This window comes from Ilyonectria robusta (genome assembly GCF_021365365.1).
Source record: "Ilyonectria robusta strain PMI_751 chromosome Unknown BGZ61scaffold_9, whole genome shotgun sequence".
Classification (NCBI taxonomy): Eukaryota; Fungi; Ascomycota; class Sordariomycetes; order Hypocreales; family Nectriaceae; genus Ilyonectria; species Ilyonectria robusta.
The window spans coordinates 124,006-143,499 of record NW_025764443.1 but is presented as its reverse complement, the minus strand read 5'-3'; the positions used below and the strand labels follow the sequence as shown (position 1 = coordinate 143,499).

Genomic DNA, 19,494 nt, shown 5'->3' with positions numbered 1-19,494 from the left:
GAGGTACCTCACCCGTGACTGGTCTTGCTTTTGGCAAGACAGAGATGGACACGTCTTCTCCATTATGTAGCATGAGGGAGAAGATACTTAGTTATCACTAACAGCATTGATATTTGTACTCATGCCCCCCCTTTGTTGACCGCCTCAAGCGGATACATGGCGCCGCCGCCATGGCCGATGGGACGGTTCGGTCCCTTGGGTCCATGCAATCAAGATGTGGCTCCTCTGAACGGGCAGCACTATATCTTGCATGGAACGGCTTCTGGGGAGCGTGAACATGTGCTGGGCCGGCGATTATCAGACTGGGCTAGCAAGGCACAGGGAGTCCAACAGATCCTTATTAACGGCCGCGGACCTCCACGTCTAGGTATTGAACAAGTACAAACCCAGCAGGGCTATTATCTCAAATGTGCCAGTGGACCCAGGCATCTACCAGACACTGACTACCTCCCTGCGTATCCGTAAGATGCGGTCAGAAGGGAGTCACAAGATCAGGCAGGGCTACCACGCGAGTACATGGGCCAGTGCCGGCCTGGTGCGCCAGCGCCCGTAGCTCCTAGGTATCGCGGCGGCCTGCCATACCTGATCTGTACAACCGTTTTTTCCGTACAGTCGCTTGGGCCGGTTTTAATTGTTCCTGGCTGGGTCTTGTTTGCTTGAAAGTCTGCTGGCACGGGCGCCTTGACTCTCCAGGCTGGGGCCAGTCGTAGCGCCCTCGTCGGCGTCAAGGGATACGGTTCCCCGGAAGGACCGGCGCAATCAGGCTTCCACTGAGAGGAGAGCCGGTCCTCCACAAATACTTGGGGCCTGGAAAGAAGGGCTGGCAGCGGGTGTTGAGGCAAGTGGGTTTCATTCTCTTTGGCGTTGGGCGCGGAAAAGAGTCGAGATTGTACCACTGTAGACAAGCAACATGACTATGGACCGTGAGGCGTCTCGTTCCATACCTTGGCACATGGTGGCTCGGACGGGGGCGGTGGGACGTTCCAGCACAATCTGGCAAAGGTTCTACGTATCTGACTATTGTCTAGACTCGCAAGGAGGCAGGCAAGTGGAGGTCGCTATCTACAGCGTAGTAGGTAGGCTTCGGGCGTCGACCAGATATTCGCCAAACACAACTCCGCTTGTCTAGGCCACAGTCACAAACACTGCACCCGCCCAAAGCCAAAGCCCAAAGTCAAAGCCTCGCGAGAACTTGTCAAAAATGGCAACGGAATGGACGGGGTTAATCGGGCGATTACGAGATGTCTTGCTTTACTAATCCACTGCCGAGGGGGACGGCATCGGCATCGGCATCGGCCACCACTCGCCGGGAACCAAAACTCCTCCTCGTAAGGATGGATGGAAGGATGGAAGCATATGGATGGACGGAGGAGGGGGTGGGTGCCTTGTACTGCGCCTTTTTACGCTGCGGCGGATCCTTGGAGGGCCGCAGTTGAAAACCGAGACACGGACTTTGGCCTTGCTGACTGGAAGAGATTCCTGACTTCGCCGAAGAGCAACATGGTGATGTTGAACGACAGGAGAGTGGCCAAGCAACCCGAGAACCGCTATTTCGAGATGATGAGAGTACTAATAAATGTGAGGAACGGACTGGCTTCGACCCAACAAAGTGTGTAGTCTGGTACATACCTTAAGTAATTAGCGGGCTAATAACCTATGGTACAGAGGCACCAAGGCACCCTCCGCGTGAGAAGCCAAGAGAGACTCAGGTACCGGCACCAGGGGCCGACCAGTGTTGGAGAGCTCTTCCGAGACCCCCGAGCCCACTAAGTCGCCACCCGGGCCAGGTACCGGCCTGTGGTTACAGGGGCTCGACACGGGCGAGAGTGGTGGTGAGCCCAAGGCCACCCGCCTGTGTGTTGGGCTCGGGTGCCGTGTGTGTGCCAGTGCGTGTCTGTGTTGGGAGGGGTTTTACAGCGGGTGCGGGCTTATGCCCAGCGCTGGAAGTGCCGTCGGGAGGGCGGTGCAGGGCCGGAAACTCCCTCCCCTTCCATCCCTACCACGCAGCAGGCTCCTCTTCTCTTCCTCGTCCGTCCCCGCCCACCACCGGAACAGAGTCAGCGGTCCCGTCCAGGCGGGCCAATTTCGCTCGCCTCGTCCTGGGTCCAGGTTCCGGCTCCCGTTTGGTCTCGGCGACGGATGGCTTTGGGCTGTGTGCGTGGCCCGGGCTCAGCGACCCATCCGGTTTGACAGCGCATCTCAGCGCCTGCTGTCTTTGTCTTTGTCTTTGTCAGTCACTCAGTCAGTCAGTGCTTGTGTGTGTGCTCCCTGATGCGATGTGGATGGTCCATCAGCCGGTGTATCGTCAGCCCATTCAATCCCTCTCTCTCTCTCTCTCTCATTTCTTGGGTATGGGCAACGAGCAGCAAGGAAAAGTCTGTTCCCGGCTGCGTGTGCGAGAACCCATCACACACCCAGGCGTGAGGGCAATAAGCAGTGAGCGGCGAATGCGAGCGTGCAGATGTTGCGGTCTATTGTGTGCGTCCTAACGGCGGCCATTACGACACCACTGGCTCACGTTCCTTTTGCTCGCACCAAGGAAACCCTCCAGACAGAACCAGGGCATGAGGGCAGCCCGGGTAGCAGGGCATCAGGGCAGCGCCGGCACCAAATAACAATATGTCCACCAGCGAAAACCAGGGCCCTGCTCAACCGTCGGCCGGCTCTCGTTTTGTTTTTCCTGCTTCCATGGTGGAAAAAAAAAAGGACGCTAGCCCGCCTCCAGCCCCAAGTCCCGCGCCGGGCCAGCTTCACATCCACATCCCACCAGCCCAAGCCGACCCGACAGATTGTGTCATGCTGGCGCACTAGCAGCGGCCGTCCAATCCGCGTCCGCTTCCCCAGGTCCAAATCTTCCCCTTCCAGGTTTCCCTGCTAGGCTCCCTGGCCAGAACGCCAGGTTCCTTTTTCTAGGTCCTGGGCGTGGTGTGCGTGGTGTGTGGCACACTGGCGCCCACTGGCACACGCTGGCAGCTTCGCTGGGCTGGCAGTGGAGGTCGTAAGGTACGTACTCTGGGTACTTCCAGTGTCTCTCCTAGCGCTACAGCTCTGCAGCTCTGCAAGTCTGCAAACCGCCCTGTGCGTTGTGTAGGTGGGCGTGGGCATGGGCGTGGGCGGATATAGGTACGGCCGGGTACGTCTCAGCGTCACCACTCTCGTCTGCTCAGCACTCCGTCCAATACTCCATCCGCTGCCACCACCACCACCACCACTTCCTCGTACATTCACCTCCTCCATCCTCCATCACCCCCCGAACCAAACCTGCACAGAACAGCCCAATATACGCCGACTTCTGCTCTGTCCAACTGCTGGCCTTTCCCTCTGCGTCCACCTCCCGTCATCGACCCAACCGTCCCGCCCGTCCGCTCGTGTCCTGTCTGCCATCACCCTCGACAGACAAGACGCAGCAGCCGTCCGGAATAGGTTGGGTATCACGCCTCTTCCGCCCTCACGGCTCGGGCCATAGGCCACCCCCATCCTGCCTCGATGACGAGCCAACCACGATGAGCCAGCCTGCCGCCTGCATCACCATCCACCGTTCCTGCTAAGGCCTGCTCTGCTGGCATGATTGCTCGACTCTCACTCCACTGCCTGCACCCGCTTCCATCACCATGGACAAATCCTCTGTCGTCGGAGACGGCGCCCCTGGCGTAGCCCATTCCGCCAACATGGCCAGCAGGCGCCGCTCCAATACCCCAGACCCATCCGCTACCCCGTCGTCGGCGACCAGTAGTAGCCAGACCTCGAAGCAGTCGTCGGCCAACAACTCCATTGTCCCGTCGCCTTTTGCATCTCGAGACTCTTCTCCCGCCCGCCAACCCAGGAGAACAGCTTCCGCCAACCGCATCTCAGGTGCTAGGCCTCGCAAGAATAGCCAAACCGAACCGAGTCCCTCTCGCCAGACGAGACCGGGCATCACCAGCTCCAACATCTCGACGCGCTCATTGTCCTCGACAACCACCCCCACGCTCCTCCCCGCCTCTCAAACTCAACAACAAATACAGGCGCCTACTCCCCAGAAACCCCTCTCATCCGACAACCTGCGATGGCCCGTCTCGCCCCGCTTGCGATCACCTCCCCCCCAGTTTAGCCGTCCTGGTATACCCGCGCGCCGAAGCGACCAGGAACTGCCATTTATCAACGTCCAGAGGCCGACTCCGTCGCCTCATCCCTCAGAGCCTCTGCAAACTCCCTCCGAGAGCGAGGCGGAGGATCCGCTGTTCCAGTCAGGAATGCGCACTCCCGTCCGTGGAGCCCTGGAAACCGTCCAGGAAGTCAGCCTCCCCAACTCCCCCAATCCAACCCACGACGCAGCTTTACTAGAAAAGGTCAAAGAGAAGCTGTCAAACTCAGTGAACCACTCTGAGAGTGTACTGGGTGATGTTCGTACCCTGCGTGCGAGACCAATTCTGGCCAACCATGAGAGTGGCAGCGATAGCAGCCATAACAGGGCTGATCAACGGAGGACACCATCCGTCCCGCCCCCGTTGGTTTCAAGGCAATCCAGCACCGTTTCTACGAAGCAGGTCAAGTCAAAGCAGGATGGCTCGACTCAGAGCATGACCGTCGAGACCGAAACAGTCCCAAGTGTTCCCCAAGTCGCACTCGCGACGGGCCCCAAGATCGAAGGAGTCAATGGGACTCTCAAGACAAAGCAGAGCTCGGAGACGATCAGGCCCAAGAAAGAAAAGAAGAAAACGACCCGGAAACAGCCTGCCGTGAATTCTGGGACAGGTGAGAGATCATTGCGATTCTTCTGCTCATCTTGCTAACTGACATTTCTAGCATCCTCAAAAGCAGATGTTTTCGAGGCATCAATTGCGAGTGCCGTTGACGAGGCGAATACTTCTGACTCGGAAGAAACCTTTGTCTACGACTCTAACCCCCCAGATAACAACGACCGTGCTGGGCGAAGATTCCATTCACGAACTCCAAGCGCGACCTCTATGGTCAGCCAAGCGGATCGCCAAAACCTGCGATCTATTTACGGCGTCATGGAAGGCGGTGGTCCAGCGCATGGGCCTAAGAAGACAATGAAATTTGTCAACACGTTTACCAGCAACGGAAACGACAGCCTGACCCCGGGAGACGAAGATGGCAAGGGAAGCGGCCGCAGCGCAGGTGGTTCCGCGAGAGGCACCTCCAGGCATCACCACCACATTGGCCGTTGGGGTAGACAACCCAACAATAGCCACCCATCCCTATTCGACAACGAGTCGCCGTTCCCGAATGCGGCACGGACGAAACTCACTGGTACGAACGTTCGAAATAATTCGTCCGGCCCCCCCAGCCCTCGGAATAATCACGCTGCTCGTGGAGCCTTCGGAAAGCGCACCACAATGCAAATGTCATCAAGCTACGATATGGATGACACAACAGGTGCCGATGACGAGCGCACTCCCTTGATTGGATCGATTCGATCTGCCCGGTCTGGTCGGAGCCGGCGTGGCCCGCACAACCTGCGACAAGCCGAGTCCCAGACTTTTACGAGGCGGTCGTCATACCTGAACCGATTCGCGGCATGCCTTGTCCTCACTATGATGTTTATGCTGGTCATTACTGGGGCAATTGGCTTCATGTTCGCAACATCGCAGCCAATGACTGGAATTGAAATCACGGCTATACACAACGTCGTGACCAGCGAACAAGTCTTGATGTTTGACCTGACCGTCAAGGCGCACAACCCTAATATCGTTGTCGTAACAATCGACCACGCCAACCTGGAAATTTTTGCGAAATCGGAACATGCGGGGACAGACTCGGACTGGTGGGAACATCCGCGCGGCCCCGAAGAGTTAGGCCCGTTGGACGACCCGGTTAATGACCCACCGCTTGATGACCCAGACGACGATGACGACTCTAAACCGAATGTTCTGTTGGGACGGATCACGGTATTTGACAGCCCTCTGACGTTTGAGGGTTCCCTCTTCCACCAGGGGACCTCATCCTCAACTGGCGAAATGCAGCTCGAATATCCCGGTAACGCGACATCCGGTGGCTCGAAGCGGTGGGAGCGAATCTACCAAAACGAGTTTGATCTCATTGTCAAGGGTGTTGTTAAGTACACCCTGCCAATGAGTGCTCGCGTCCGCAGTGCCACCGTGTCAGGGAGAAAGACGGTCAAGCCGAATTCAGCCAACGATCCGAACCTCAAGCCGAACAGCACAACACTGGATTCATATCACTAGATGGGCGTCTGCTTTTGCTGCAGATGTTTATCTGGTCTTTCTTATGTCAACACACTTTTGTCTTGTGTATCTTGAGCGCGCATGGCATGGCATCTCAGGGAGCAGCGGCGTTGGATGCAAATTTCCAACCACAATCATGGCTGAACATTGAAGGGACATGGAGATGCAAAGGTTATGTTTCTTTGGTTATAGACAGGCGTACACAGTTACTTCCTGTCAGGTGTTTCTTGGGTGTTTTTTGTGTGCGCTTTGTTTTCGTGCCTCCACCTGTCTACCATCATCCCTCTCGGCGAGCACCCTTCCCCAATCGGGATGTGTGTTCGACAGGGATGGGCCAAACCCGCAGAGAGCAAGCAGAGACGCTAATGCTTGCCTGGGCTGGCAATGGGAGGGCACGCAGAGGTGGAGTTATGATGCTTTTTTTTTTGTTTCTCAAAACCCCCATAGATGGAAAAGTGGCGACTACACGTTGTAATTGTAACGGCTTATGACGACCCCCAAACAGAAGAGAAAAAAATATCCAAAGCCAGAAAGAGAGAGACGAGAAGGTGGAATAGTGGCACAGTCGGCTTGGTGTATATACGAATTAGGATGGGAATACCAGGTGCATCTTTTGCTAAACATTTGAATTGTGTTGTGAACTTCATGTTGGACATGTCATAACAAAGGTATCCTCGCGACATCTACTCTAAGCTCTGCTGATCTTCAATTGACAAAACCCCGAAACGCCGTCCCTTTTGTGGTTCCCGTAGCACCCGTCCTTTGCGTATTGCTCATTCATGACCTCGACATCGTGATACACACGGTTACGAGAAGTGGATGCCCTCTTCATTAAAGGCAAACAAGAGACGCAGGAAATCGTTCTCATCGCACTTACCGGAACGCATATCAGCCAGTTCGGTGACGTCCTCGAGCACCTTGCGGATCTTCTCCCGGACGAGCTCGGCGACCTTGGTCTTCTTGCGTTTGCTCTTGGTCTTGGTGGTAGTGGCGGCGCTATTTTGCATCTCCTTGAAGAAGTCCGGGGCATCCTCGTCGTCGACGTCCATGCCACCCCACTCCTCGCCATCCGCGGCAGCATCCTCGACATCCATATCCTCCGCGCCTTCGGCGCCGTCCTCGACGAGAGAGTCGTCGACAGCAACGCCATTCATGGCGCACCACGTGCGGTAGTTGCGCTCGACCATGGCAAGAACCTCCTTGGTGCCGAGCCAACTAGCTCGCAGGGTCTTGTTCTTGCGGACGAAGCAGACACGCAATAGGCCGTCCCACTCATCCCAGCTGACGTTGGGGCGGTCCTTGCCGGTCTTGGGCTCGATGCGCACAACGGACGACTCGACCTGCGGCGGGGGGCGGAAGTTGTTCTTGCCAACCTTCATGATATGCGTGATCTTGGCCCAGAATTGCGCATTGACGGAGAGACGGCAGTAGAGGGCGTCTCCGGGACGGGCCGTCAGTCGGAGGGCGAACTCGCGCTGGAACATGAGGACGGATGTGCGAGGAGGATTGGGAAGCGAGAGGAGCTTGAAGACGAGGGGACTGGAGATCTGTGTATTGCGCTATCAGCCACTCTGCGGCATGCTGGTTTGAATTCGGATTGAAATACCTGGTAGGGGGTGTTGGAAATGCAAACATCAAAGGCTGGGAGCTCAGTCTTGATCACATCGCCCAACAAGACCTCGAGTTTCCTCTGCTCAGGCGTGCCTTGCACACGCTTGGTGACCTCGGCGGCCATTCTGGGATCGACTTCGACGCAAATGCATTTCTTAGCGCGCTCCAGAATGCGCACCGTCAAGTTACCGGTACCGGGGCCGACTTCGAGGACGGTGTCGGTGGGCTTGAGGAAAGCCTTTTCCACGATGGCATCCGAGACACCGGGGTTCTTGAGAATATGCTGGCCGAAGTTTGTGTTGAACTTGAAGACGTTGTTCTTATTCGAGTTGGAGCCGCCGCTGCTTCCTCCTCCTCCTCCGCTGGGACGCTCGTATGGCGAACCGGGGGCGCTGCTGCGCTTTCCGTGCTTCGTTTTGGCCATGGCGGATTGTCGTGATGGTGGACTTGGGATGGCGGATCTCCAAAGATGGTGGGCGTGGGCGTGGGCGTGGGCGTGGTGGGGAGGGGCGGTGGTGGGAAACTTTTTTTGACCAGCATCTTATCGATAGGCGGAACGGTACGTGTGAATAATGTGACCCCCGGTGTAAATAACCTGCACCCTTGGCGACAGGGATTGTAAATTCGCACCCACCTTGCTGGTTTTGAACACCTGCCTGGCGTTGCCTGGGGCTGTCTGGGGAGAGCCTTGCGCGACACAAGCTTCACATCACGACTCGACCTTATAAACCAACGACGCTCCCCATCCAGCTCTCGCGGTTAGCGCCAACGGGCCCATTGCAACAATGACGACCCGACGCGATTTCCTGAACCAGCCGGCGCCGGAGAACTACGTCGCTGGTCTGGGACGAGGTGCCACTGGTTTCACGACACGATCTGATCTTGGTCCTGCTAGGGACGGGCCCAGCGAGGATCAGATCAAAGAAGCGCTCGCGAAGCGCGCCGCCCAGCTCGGCATCGCACCCGACGGCAAGAAGGGCAAGGAGAAGGAAGAAGGCGGCGACGACAATGACGACCGAGAACGCTACCAGGACCCCGACAACGAGGTTGGACTTTTCGCCGGCGGCGTCTACGACAAGGACGATGAAGAGGCGGACAAAATCTGGGAATGGGTCGACGAACGGATGGACCGACGAAAAAGGCAACGCGAGGCGCGAGAGAACGCCGAGCGCGAAGAGTACGAGCGCAACAACCCCAAGATTCAGCAACAGTTCTCAGACCTGAAGCGCGCGCTGGCCAGCGTCACGGACGACGAGTGGGCGAACCTACCCGAGGTGGGAGATCTGACGGGCAAGAACCGCCGTAGCAAGCAGGCCCTGCGCCAGCGATTCTATGCCGTGCCGGACAGCGTGCTGGCGGCGGCGAGGGATTCTACTGAGCTGGGCACGACTGTTGCGGACGATGGGGCAGCCTCGAGCGCCGGCGGAGACACGGCAGACGGAACCATGACAAATTTCGCCAAGATCGGTGCGGCGCGAGACAAGGTCCTCAAGTCCAGGTTGGAGCAGGCATCTCAGGGAACCGAGTCGGTGGTCGGCAGCTCGACAAGCATCGACGCTCAGGGCTATCTCACCAACCTCAACAAGGTGCAGATGAGCGAGGCTCAGGCTCAGGTCGGAGACATCAACCGAGTGCGCGAGCTGTTGCAGTCAGTCGTCAAGACCAACCCCAACAACGCCCTAGGATGGATTGCCGCCGCTCGACTCGAGGAGTTGGCTGGCAAGATTGTGTCGGCACGGAAGACTATCGACCAGGGCTGCACAAGGTGTCCCAAGAGCGAAGACGCCTGGCTGGAGAATATCCGGCTCAACCACGACTCCCATAACGCAAAGGTCATTGCGCGAAGAGCCATTGAGGCCAACGGCCGATCAGTTAGACTCTGGGTGGAGGCCATGAGGCTAGAAACGCTGCCCAGCAACAAGAAGCGAGTTATCCGACAGGCGCTCGACAACCTCCCCGAATCTGAGGCGCTTTGGAAAGAGGCCGTCAACCTGGAGGAGAACCCCGATGACGCAAAGCTCCTCCTGGCTAAGGCGACGGAGCTGATTCCCCTGTCTGTTGACCTGTGGCTGGCCCTGGCACGACTGGAGACACCTGAAAACGCACAAAAGGTGCTCAACAGGGCACGAAAGGCCGTTCCGACGTCACACGAAATTTGGATTGCTGCCGCGCGGTTGCAAGAGCAGCTTGGGCAAGGTGCCAAGGTCAATGTCATCAAGCGTGCTGTCCAGGTTCTTGCCAAGGAGTCTGCCATGCCCAAGCGCGAGGAGTGGATTGCGGAGGCAGAGCGATGCGAAGAGGAGGGCGCCATTATCACCGGTGAGAACATCATTCGGGAGACTCTTGGATGGAGCTTGGATGAAGATGACGACCGCAAGGACACCTGGATGGAGGACGCAAGGTCCAGCATCAACAAGGGCAATTACGAGACGGCCAGAGCTATCTACGCCTATGCTCTACGGGTGTTTGTCAACAGCAAGACGATGTGGATGGCCGCAGCAGACCTGGAAAGGAATCACGGCACACGAGAGTCTCTTTGGCAAGTCCTTGAGAAAGCTGTTGAGGCGTGCCCCAAGAGCGAGGACCTGTGGATGATGCTTGCCAAGGAGAAGTGGCAGGCCGGAGAGGTGGACAACGCCCGACTGGTCCTCAAGCGCGCCTTCAACCAGAACCCAAACAACGAGGATATTTGGCTTGCGGCTGTCAAGCTGGAGTCAGAGAATGGGAACGTCGACCAGGCGCGGAAGCTGCTGGAAATTGCGCGTGAACAAGCGCCCACAGATCGCGTCTGGATGAAGAGTGTGGTCTTCGAGAGAGTCCTGGGCAATACTGAAGCAGCTCTCGACCTTACGCTCCAGGCTTTGCAGCTCTTCCCCGCGGCGGCGAAGCTGTGGATGCTGAAGGGTCAGATCTACGAGGACATGGGCAAGATTGGCCAGGCAAGGGAAGCTTTCGGCACAGGTGTCAAGGCTGTCCCGAAGTCGGTGCCACTGTGGCTGTTGTACTCTCGGCTAGAGGAAAGGGGTGGCCTGGTAGTCAAGGCTCGATCTGTGCTCGACCGAGCTCGTTTAGCTGTGCCTAAGAACGCAGAGCTCTGGTGCGAGTCGGTGCGGCTTGAGCGACGAGCAGGCAACATATCCCAGGCCAAGTCGATGATGGCCAAGGCACAGCAGGAGGTGCCTAAGAGCGGGTTGCTGTGGGTGGAGCAAATTTGGCACCTGGAGGCGCGGACACAGCGCAAGCCGCGCAGTCTGGAGGCCATCAAGAAGGTGGACAACGACCCCATTTTGTTCGTGGCTGTTGCTCGCATCTTCTGGGCCGACCGCAAGCTGGACAAGGCGCAGAACTGGTTCGAGAAGGCGCTCGTGCTGGACAGCGACTGCGGCGACAGCTGGGCGTGGTACTACCGATTCCTGTGCCAACACGGCACTGAGGAGAAACGCGCCGATGTTGTGACCAAGTGTGTGCTCAACGAGCCGCGGCACGGCGAGGTGTGGCAGGCCGTGGCCAAGAAGCCCGAGAACTCGAGGAAGGACTGCGAGGAGATTCTGAAGATGGTGGCGTCGGAGTTGGAGCAGCAGTAATGGTGATTGTAAGTTGATGCCATGCATCCTGTGTATCGTTTAGGCGGAGGATTACAAGTCATTGGGAGACGATGGAGTTTAAGAGTTTGCGCCAGCTACTTTCGAAGCTGCTTTAGAAACGCGAAATGCGAACAACACAAGACATAGACTCAAATTTATGCTCTTTCTCAAACCATCATTTCACAGCATGGTGTAAATTTCTTGTTAGTGAGGTTTGATTGTGTCTGATACTATTAACTACTCCTCATCCTCAGCTGGATGCACATAACGCAAGCCAGAGAACACTATAGGGAGTCATTCTGGTGCTCTTGGGGCAAATTGCCTACGGCAGTCCATCCCTTTCGCCCAGATGCTTTGAAACTGATTCTTCGTATTGCCCAAAGTCGTCTACTTGCTACCACCCCACCAGCTCGAGATGCCGCCCTTGGCCTTGGCGGCGCCCTCCTCGACCTTTTGGTCAAACTTGTCAACAGCCTTCAGGGCATCGGCTTTGGCATCTTTGGCGAAGGCCTCGGCGTTGCTCTTGGCTATAGACGCCTGTCTGTCGGCCTCGGCGATCTGGCGGAGAGAGGTGTTAGCAAGTGCTGAGTCTTACACAGGGCGACAAGGATTGGGGGTTGGAGGGGTCAATACGCACAGCATTGTCAATCTTGGCTCCAGCCTGCGCGCCATAGCCCTTGAGGTCCTTCTCGGCGTTGGTTTGTGTGCTGCCGGGCAAGTGGCTCTTGACATTGGCGGCTGCTCGGTGGGCGTCGCCTGAAGGAACATTGTTAGCACTCTCATGTTGGGAGGTGCGGATTGATCGGATGGAGGCTGGCGACGAGACTCACTCTCAAACTTGTTCTCGGCAGCTCTGGGATCGCCACCGGCCTGGAAAAGGTAGTAACCGACACCGGAAGCGGCACCGACACCGAGGAGGATTGGAAGACGGGACTTGGACATGATGACGGAGGTGAAGACGGTGAAGAAGGTGAATTGGAGAGTCGAGCTGGGCTGAGCTGCTAGAGCGTTTTGAAGTGAGGGGATGAAGATGCGAGAGGAGGCGGGCAATGGAGGGGAAGAGCAGTGGGAGAGAGCCGGATGTAACAATGGAAGGCAAGAGCAGAGGAGTACCAGCAGGTATTTAACTTAAGGCACGAATGGGTTGTACCGGCTACAGGGTTGGCGCCGGAGGTCGGGTAGCCTTGAGCCATGCAATACTTGAGACCTACCAGTGCCAGCCTGCCCACATGAGTGGACTACAAGTGGTGAGAGTGACATGGGGTGATGAAGAGGTGCCCTTGGCCGGCTGGCTCTTTGGGTTGCGTCTGGTCTAATGCTCATGATGGTGGTGCAAGTACATGACGCGGAAGTACATGACGTAGTGCGGCGTCTTCAGGCGGGGAGTGGGCCCTCCAAGTTGCAATTGTCAACTCAACGCTACTAGTAGAAGCGGACTGAAAGCGGAGACGCAGAGAGAGAGAGAGAGCTGGCCGATGAGTGACGGTTGTCTTGGAATGGGCACGGAATAGGTCATGGGAGTTGTCTGGTTCTGATGGCCAGATCTGTCGGATGACCTGGTTGTCTATCTGCAGTGTCCAGGTGACCTTGATCTGGGACTCGACAGATGTGATTCCCTCGATGGTTTGATCACACACAGGTAGGGGTACATAGAAGCTACCTACCTACCACATACCTAGGTACCTACCTACCCAACTACCGCACAGATTTAATGATAGAACGCACTCTGGGCCCTGATCCACAGAGACCTTAGACCTTAGACCTTAGACCTTGGAGGTCGCTAAAAGTCGAGCTATTTCAGGTCTAAGGTCTCTCCGGACCAGGGCTTTAATACAATACCTCCAGCGAACTAGCAGTGGAGAGAAGATCGCTGCCATCCGCCGCTAGTGAATTCTCCCTGCTTGGCCTCCCAGAGACCATGTCCAAACAACTTGGCCCCACTGTCCTCGGCCCAAGATGGAACAAAGCTGCGCAGCAGGGACGGTATTACATCATCGATCTGTACTTGCTCGAACCAAACTCCATCGTCCAAAGCCACAGCCACATGCCTCGTCGCAACAGACACGGCGTCATTGACGTGAATGTGGACGCTAATGACACAAGAGACCATCATCCTCTCGGCGAACTCGTTTGCCGTGGCCATTGTGACTGGCGCTGTGAGCTCAGTCGTCCCAGCGGCCCTACCTACCTGTGTAAAAGCAGTGCTCAGTAGGGCATAGCGGGCTGCAGGGGGCCACAGTGGCCTCGATATAGTGGACTACAGGCGATGCCCCCCTGCTCCCAACCCGGGACCCCACAGCGAAACACCTAAACTAAGCCGCCGGGCTGAAAACAGTCCTTGCGCCGTCACGAAAAGCTGTAGACGAAGGTACCTGGTCAAGGGCAGTGGCGCCTCCCCCAGCCGTCGCCAACTTTCTTGCTTGTTTGGCGACGTCGAATTTCTCAACTCGTCCTCCATTCCAATCCAACGCTCGGTTCGACCATCCCAAATCCAAATTCATTCGTTGTTTCCCCGGTCGATTCCCTCGAGAGCGCACTCCGAACTTGCTTCGCTGTACAGACGGACCTCCAGGCTGCCTCTTCTCTTGACGATGCCCCTTTGAGCCTGTGGCACCCACCGACCTCGCACGAACCTCGCAATAGCTGTGGATGGATTGATAGAGCTCGGCTAACCGAGGCGTCTCCTACGCCGAGGGCCCAGCAGCCATGCTGAGAGTCTCGAGCTCTCGTCGGGCCGCGGGGCTCAAGCCTACCGACTACGACCATGAGATCTCACTCGTCGATCACGATGCCGCCAGGACACCGCCCCTCGGGCCCCCGACTCCAGAGCCCACCCAAATGGTGAGGAGCACGACCACCACGCGATTGCTTGATCTAGATGAAGAAGACCAGGAGCAGGAAGACGAGACATCGCCGAACTCGGACGACACACAGGTTCAAGATGGGGACAGAGCCCAACCAACAAAGACCCAGGCGCAGAACGGCGAAGGCCAGTCGAGTCCTGTGCCGCGGCCGTCGATTGAAGTTCAGGGTATGGCTCTCCGATTGCATGCTTGGATTTTCCTCTTCATGTTTCTAAACTTCTCACAGTGCCTACTCCCAATGTCTCGCGTGGAAACGATTCCCAGATCAAGCCCAAGAAACGCCGTGAAGAACGAGAGTCGACAATTGATATTCTCTACGAAAATGAGAGAGGTGGATTTCTCTGCGGAATTGCCCTCTTCTCTGGCCAAGCGCTTGGTGGTCTTGATCCTGCACCTTGGAGTAAGTTGAATCATACTGAGTGGTCTACCCCTGAACGAGTGTTGATCCACCAAAATAGCCAATGCCTACCATAATACATCCCCTACCAACATTCACACTGCGCAGCTTCCCGACCCTTCATGGGTATGGACCTGGCCTGAATGGCGCATCAATCACCAGGAAGGTGTGGATGAAGATGGCTGGGAGTATGCGTTTGCCTTCTCAAAAAAGTGCTCCTGGCACCGCGCTAGATGGTGGAACTCCTTTGTGCGAAGGCGTGCCTGGACGCGCAAGAGGGCCAAGAGGCAGACCGATGAAGTTTCAACTGACCCGCACATGCTGAATGCCGATTATTTCACAGTCTGCTCTACATCGGCTCGGAATCACCGCTCCCGCGACAGCGTGGCCAGCAGTCGGCACACCAGGAGTGTAAGCCAATCCTCGGTCGTTGACGATGAAGAGGAATTGCCAGATATTGAGAACATCGAAGACCTAATGCGAATCCTCCGTCAGTCGAGAATTGATAGAGAGAAGCTCGAGGCTGCCGAAAATTACCTCGAGCACGCGGTGGATCTCTCGCAGCTGCAGAATGAAATGCATGAGATCATGTCAATTTTCGTTTTCCAGGCATCGAGACGAATACTGCTGAGCCGCTTGATGCATATGTATGACGAATCTACGGCGCAGCTAAAGAAAGAGGAGACTCCGGAGTTGAAGGCCCGCAACGAGGCGATTAAGGACGCTGCTAAGCACGCCGACGAAGAGGTCCGCAAGTTGGCCTACTGGAGCGATGTCAAGCAGATGGCTGAGAACGGCGAGACCAAGAACGCCGTTGATAGTGACAAAGGATGGAGCAATGAGTGGCAAGGCCTGGATCAGAGTGGAGGAGCTCACCCGAAGGAAGGCGAGTCTCGAAAACAGTGACAGGGTCGTCAACATATCAGCGTTTCTTTCTGGCTGTATTATACATGGGACTTGGGTTATGGCAAGGCTATGTTCGCACTATGGGAATAGGACTGGATGGACAATCCCTGTTGATATTAGAGGATGGGCTACTGTTGGACAGTGGACAGTGTGATTTGGGCTGTTAGGCGAATGTTGGGTTGGGGGGCTTGTCACGGAGTCTCATTGAGTCCCTCATCATAGTTTGGTTTGTTCCTTATGCAGCCACATATGTCCATGAGTATAAAAGAATTTTTATTTAATATAACATGTCAATCTAGCCTCGATTAGATTCCGGGGTGAGGGATGATGTCTTCGAGGATTCCCTGGGGTGCCACGTGACGCCTGCCGCCGACTTCGCGTGGGACCCGTTATCGCGATAACGCCGAGCCAGTCTTTTTTCCGCATTGCGACCAGCCAGCTCCGGCCCCAGAATTGACGACGACGCGGGCAGCAATATATTCCACCCCCCCGACGATGCCTGGCTTATGACCAATGTCCCTGGGAATCAAGTCAATATGGAGGGCTCGGGCGCGATGCTCCTCCATCGCTGGGCCTTTGCTGATTTCCAGGGACCCGTTGCCCTCCAGGGTCCCGAATCAATGCCTCACGACCCTCCACTTTGAGTCTTCTCCGACGCCGACGCCGACGCCGACGCCATTGGACCTCGCTACCCCTCCAAGCACCTCAATAACGCTATCGATTAATAAAGAGCTGGGCCTCCATGTGGGCGATGTATCAAGCAAACCGCCGAGCGTGGCGTCTAAGCCCGTGATCGACGAAAAACCCGAGTCCAAGAATCGACTATTCAGACATGCTTTCAAAATCAAGGCGGACCTGGTTGACGAGCAAGCCAAGAGAACTCACCATCCCGTAACCGGCCTACCACGAACGTATCCGAACTCTTCGGCTACAAAGGAAAGCCTCGACGAGCACCTGCAAGATATGAGACGCCAGGTTGGACATGGCATTGTTTGGGGCCACTTCAACAGGAAGGTGCCGGACTGGAAGGGTTGTTTCAAGCTTATGAGGCGTTTGACGCCGAAGTGGAGCGAACGGGCCGAGATGTCTGCTGTGAGGATCGTCTTGCCGAAGACGTGGACCATCGAAGTCAACAACCTGAATCTCGAGTACGTCGACTCCGTTACGGGTGTGCTCCAAAAATTGCGCGCATCTGTGGACAAGAACCCATCGGCCATTGTGCTTCGCGGGAAGAGCTCTATTCTCGCCCAAGCGGTTGACGATATCGTGCGGTTCTGTAAGGAGGCCGAGGTCTACGAGCTTGGAGAGGTTGCTACATCCGACTACAGGACCAAGCAGCTGTGGCCTACCATTGAGGATGCACCCAATGGTGGCGCTTCGTTGCCAGAAGACCAAGACGGAAGCATTTGGGTGCATAAGGAGTACCAGCCATACGAGATCATGGAGCCATACGAGAAGATTTCCAGACCCGAGATGTGGACACAAGAAAGCTTCGAGACTTATATTGCGAGCCTCTGTTATGGACGAATTCCTGCTCACCTCGCCATTAAACTCTACGGAGAGCGTCGAATAAATGGAAGACATATTGATACGGACGGCATCCGCATCCGCCTGATTACCGATGCATTTGAAGATCCAACCGCCCACCCGTTCATCACGGCGCCGGTCCTGAAGATGGCCGTTTCCATGATGGCTTTCAAGGGTGGACATCGCGCATCGGCCAATAAACTCATTCAACTAGGTGAGGAGCTGGGCACACCCATGGACACAGATACTTATAACCTCATGCTGGAGGGATACGCCCACAAACGAGACCTCGGCTTCTTCTACGGATTCCTCCGCAAGATGGAGGCGCAGTACTTTCACCCTAACATCCGTACCTGGCTGCTCTTTCTTCAGCTCATCAGAGGAGATAGCGAGAGACGACAGATTGTCGTGACCATGTATGAGCTGGGAATGCTCAACCATACTACTACCCGTCGGGGCATCGCCGATGTGATGGCATCCCTTGATTCCTACAGTGCCTTCAAGGCGGGTCGGTCTCTGGAGGACTTCCTCGCCGACCAGAAGGATCGTTATGGCAAGGATTGGCTCACTCCCGGTGCCGTCAATGGCATCATCACCGAACTTCTCCGCTTCCACCGCCCCGAAGACCCGCGGATCGATGACTGCAAACGTCTCATCGACATACAGATCGAGGCTGGACACCCGATTGAGACCCAGGCGGTCAATATCTTCCTCAAGCACGCCGCAGCAACGAAAGACTGGAACACGGCACTGTGGGCCGTGTCACTATTCCAACCGGCTGGCTGCCAGCCCAACCAGGACACGTATATTTTCCTCATGACCCTGGCCATCAACTCGCGGTCACCTCATGCTCTCGGGACCGTCTACTTCTACGGCGTGCTCCACCGCAAGCTTAAGAAAGTATCTCGCCAAATGCTCTCCCAGGTCCTTCTTCGCCATCACCGCGACCCTTTCTGGCGGCGTTGGGAGTGCCAACCGACCATCTTCCCCAAAGACGTCATCGCGACCCTGGAGAACCACAAGATTGCCACGCCGAGGACTGTTATGTCCCGTATTGAGCGGGTCATTCTTGATAAGTGGGAAGGGTATATCCCGATCAAGTCTCTTGCTCGATCCCTTGAGCTTGCCTACCGCTCCAATGACATGTCGTTGCACCGACAAGACAAGTCACCCAAGTTGAGCAGCGATGGTGCCCGTCAGCCTATCCGGGTCAAGGACTTAGCCATTAAGCTCCGTCGTGTGGACGGCGAGCCTGGCAACATCAACGTGCGACTAAAGGGCCGCTTCGATCCGAAATCGATGGTTGAGGGCTGGGCTGACAAGGAGGTGCCGCCGACAGAAGAAGAGCAGCAGCTGGCGGCCCAACAACAACTAGAGCGTGTTGTGCAGCGCAGCAGGAATACTGGCATGCGAGGGTCGGTAGAGGAGCAAATTAAAGCTCCCAACGCCGGTAGGCGCCATGACCGCCCCTTGCCATGGAGGACAAGGGTACGTCAAGCTGGAGAAAGCACATCGCTTCCATCTCGGGTAACCAGAAGATTTCGAGCTCGGAGAACTCCAGTGGTGGGGGAGTCGTCGGCACCGGCGCAGGACTCAACACCAATCAAGTCAATAGCACCAGAGCCGTCTTCACCAGCGGGGTCATGATGCGCCACGTCGGCACACAAAATGTCTGACAAGGCTTTCTCTCGACCTACAGGGCTCGACAGACAGCCCAATTTGAAGACGGAGGCCTCCTCCTACGCACTTGGGCGAAGACACTGCCTGACTTTGTACTATCCATCTACTCTTGCTCACCACACACAAATCTCCCTCCATGTATCACGCACCATGTATCACATCATGTATATCAAACCCTCATCGCCAGGATACATACCCGCCTAACCATCTCTGTCACATCTTACCTCAGATTCACATCACACGCCACCATCATCCTCACAAACTCATGTATACTAGCAGGCCCTAGAATTGGGAACATGGAAAGGAAAGCAAATACCACATATGATAGACGAAGCATTTTACAATGAGCAAGACATGACGGGACACAAATCGTAATTGGCCAAGAAAAAAGTCGTGTAATTCCTGCTTCCTGTGGAGGTATATATGGTGCCATGATGCGTCCGCCCCATCTCGATCCCGTGACGGTTTATCTCTTGCAACCGCGCCGTAGTTGCAGAGCTCACGTCCCTCTCACGCCGTCGAGACTGGTTCTTTGTAATAGGAGGAGTTGGTATAAAAGGCGAAAAGGGTAAACGAAAAGAATCATAACGCAGGAATCAAATATGCACATGCCTCCCTCGCCCGTCTTTAGCGCTCCGTAGTAAAGACAAAAACCAAAGACGTTGCTGCGCTCTTTATATGGGCTCTTGCTCAATTAGAGCCTCTTGATATGACCTGTGGACGATGTGACGCTGACC

At 56.1% G+C, this 19,494-nt stretch overlaps 5 protein-coding genes across 5 annotated transcripts; 3 read left to right on the top strand and 2 right to left on the bottom strand.

Moving 5' to 3' along the window:
• Nucleotides 1-3,611: 3,611 nt before the first annotated feature.
• Nucleotides 3,612-6,188, top strand: BGZ61DRAFT_351784 (vacuolar segregation subunit 7-domain-containing protein; the record flags this gene model as incomplete). Its single annotated transcript, XM_046240361.1, has 2 exons — nucleotides 3,612-4,734; nucleotides 4,786-6,188. The coding sequence occupies 2 exons, from the start codon at nucleotides 3,612-3,614 to the stop codon at nucleotides 6,186-6,188; spliced, it is 2,526 nt and encodes an 841-aa protein (XP_046104535.1).
• Nucleotides 6,189-6,780: 592 nt separating this feature from the next.
• BGZ61DRAFT_450797 (dimethyladenosine transferase) lies at nucleotides 6,781-8,290 on the bottom strand. The gene is made up of 2 exons (XM_046245763.1): nucleotides 7,795-8,290; nucleotides 6,781-7,735 (listed from the first exon to the last, which is right to left on the bottom strand). The coding sequence occupies exons 1-2, from the start codon at nucleotides 8,221-8,223 to the stop codon at nucleotides 6,995-6,997; spliced, it is 1,170 nt and encodes a 389-aa protein (XP_046104534.1). The 5' UTR covers nucleotides 8,224-8,290; the 3' UTR covers nucleotides 6,781-6,994.
• A 194-nt stretch (nucleotides 8,291-8,484) lies between these two features.
• BGZ61DRAFT_450796 (PRP1 splicing factor, N-terminal-domain-containing protein) lies at nucleotides 8,485-11,555 on the top strand. The gene has a single exon (XM_046245762.1). It carries the CDS (start codon nucleotides 8,585-8,587, stop codon nucleotides 11,381-11,383), a length of 2,799 nt encoding a protein of 932 aa, XP_046104533.1. The 5' UTR covers nucleotides 8,485-8,584; the 3' UTR covers nucleotides 11,384-11,555.
• A 215-nt stretch (nucleotides 11,556-11,770) lies between these two features.
• BGZ61DRAFT_532026 (uncharacterized protein) lies at nucleotides 11,771-12,325 on the bottom strand (the record flags this gene model as incomplete). The annotated part of the gene is made up of 3 exons (XM_046253812.1): nucleotides 11,771-11,941; nucleotides 12,021-12,139; nucleotides 12,214-12,325. 3 exons carry the CDS (start codon nucleotides 12,323-12,325, stop codon nucleotides 11,771-11,773), a joined length of 402 nt encoding a protein of 133 aa, XP_046104532.1.
• Nucleotides 12,326-14,089: 1,764 nt separating this feature from the next.
• Nucleotides 14,090-18,724, top strand: BGZ61DRAFT_351231 (uncharacterized protein; the record flags this gene model as incomplete). Its single annotated transcript, XM_046240316.1, has 5 exons — nucleotides 14,090-14,414; nucleotides 14,474-14,647; nucleotides 14,706-15,546; nucleotides 16,093-16,159; nucleotides 16,283-18,724. 5 exons carry the CDS (start codon nucleotides 14,090-14,092, stop codon nucleotides 18,722-18,724), a joined length of 3,849 nt encoding a protein of 1,282 aa, XP_046104531.1.
• Between the last annotated feature and the right edge of the window lie 770 nt (nucleotides 18,725-19,494).

Excerpts from the sequence above, each read along its gene's own strand:
- BGZ61DRAFT_450797 (XM_046245763.1), bottom strand. The coding sequence starts at position 8,223 with ATGGCCAAAACGAAGCACGGAAAGCGCAGCAGCGCCCCCGGTTCGCCA. Across the intron at positions 7,736-7,794 it reads TTTCCAACACCCCCTACCAG|ATCTCCAGTCCCCTCGTCTT; the intron begins GTATTTCAATCC and ends CGCAATACACAG.
- BGZ61DRAFT_450796 (XM_046245762.1), top strand. The coding sequence starts at position 8,585 with ATGACGACCCGACGCGATTTCCTGAACCAGCCGGCGCCGGAGAACTAC.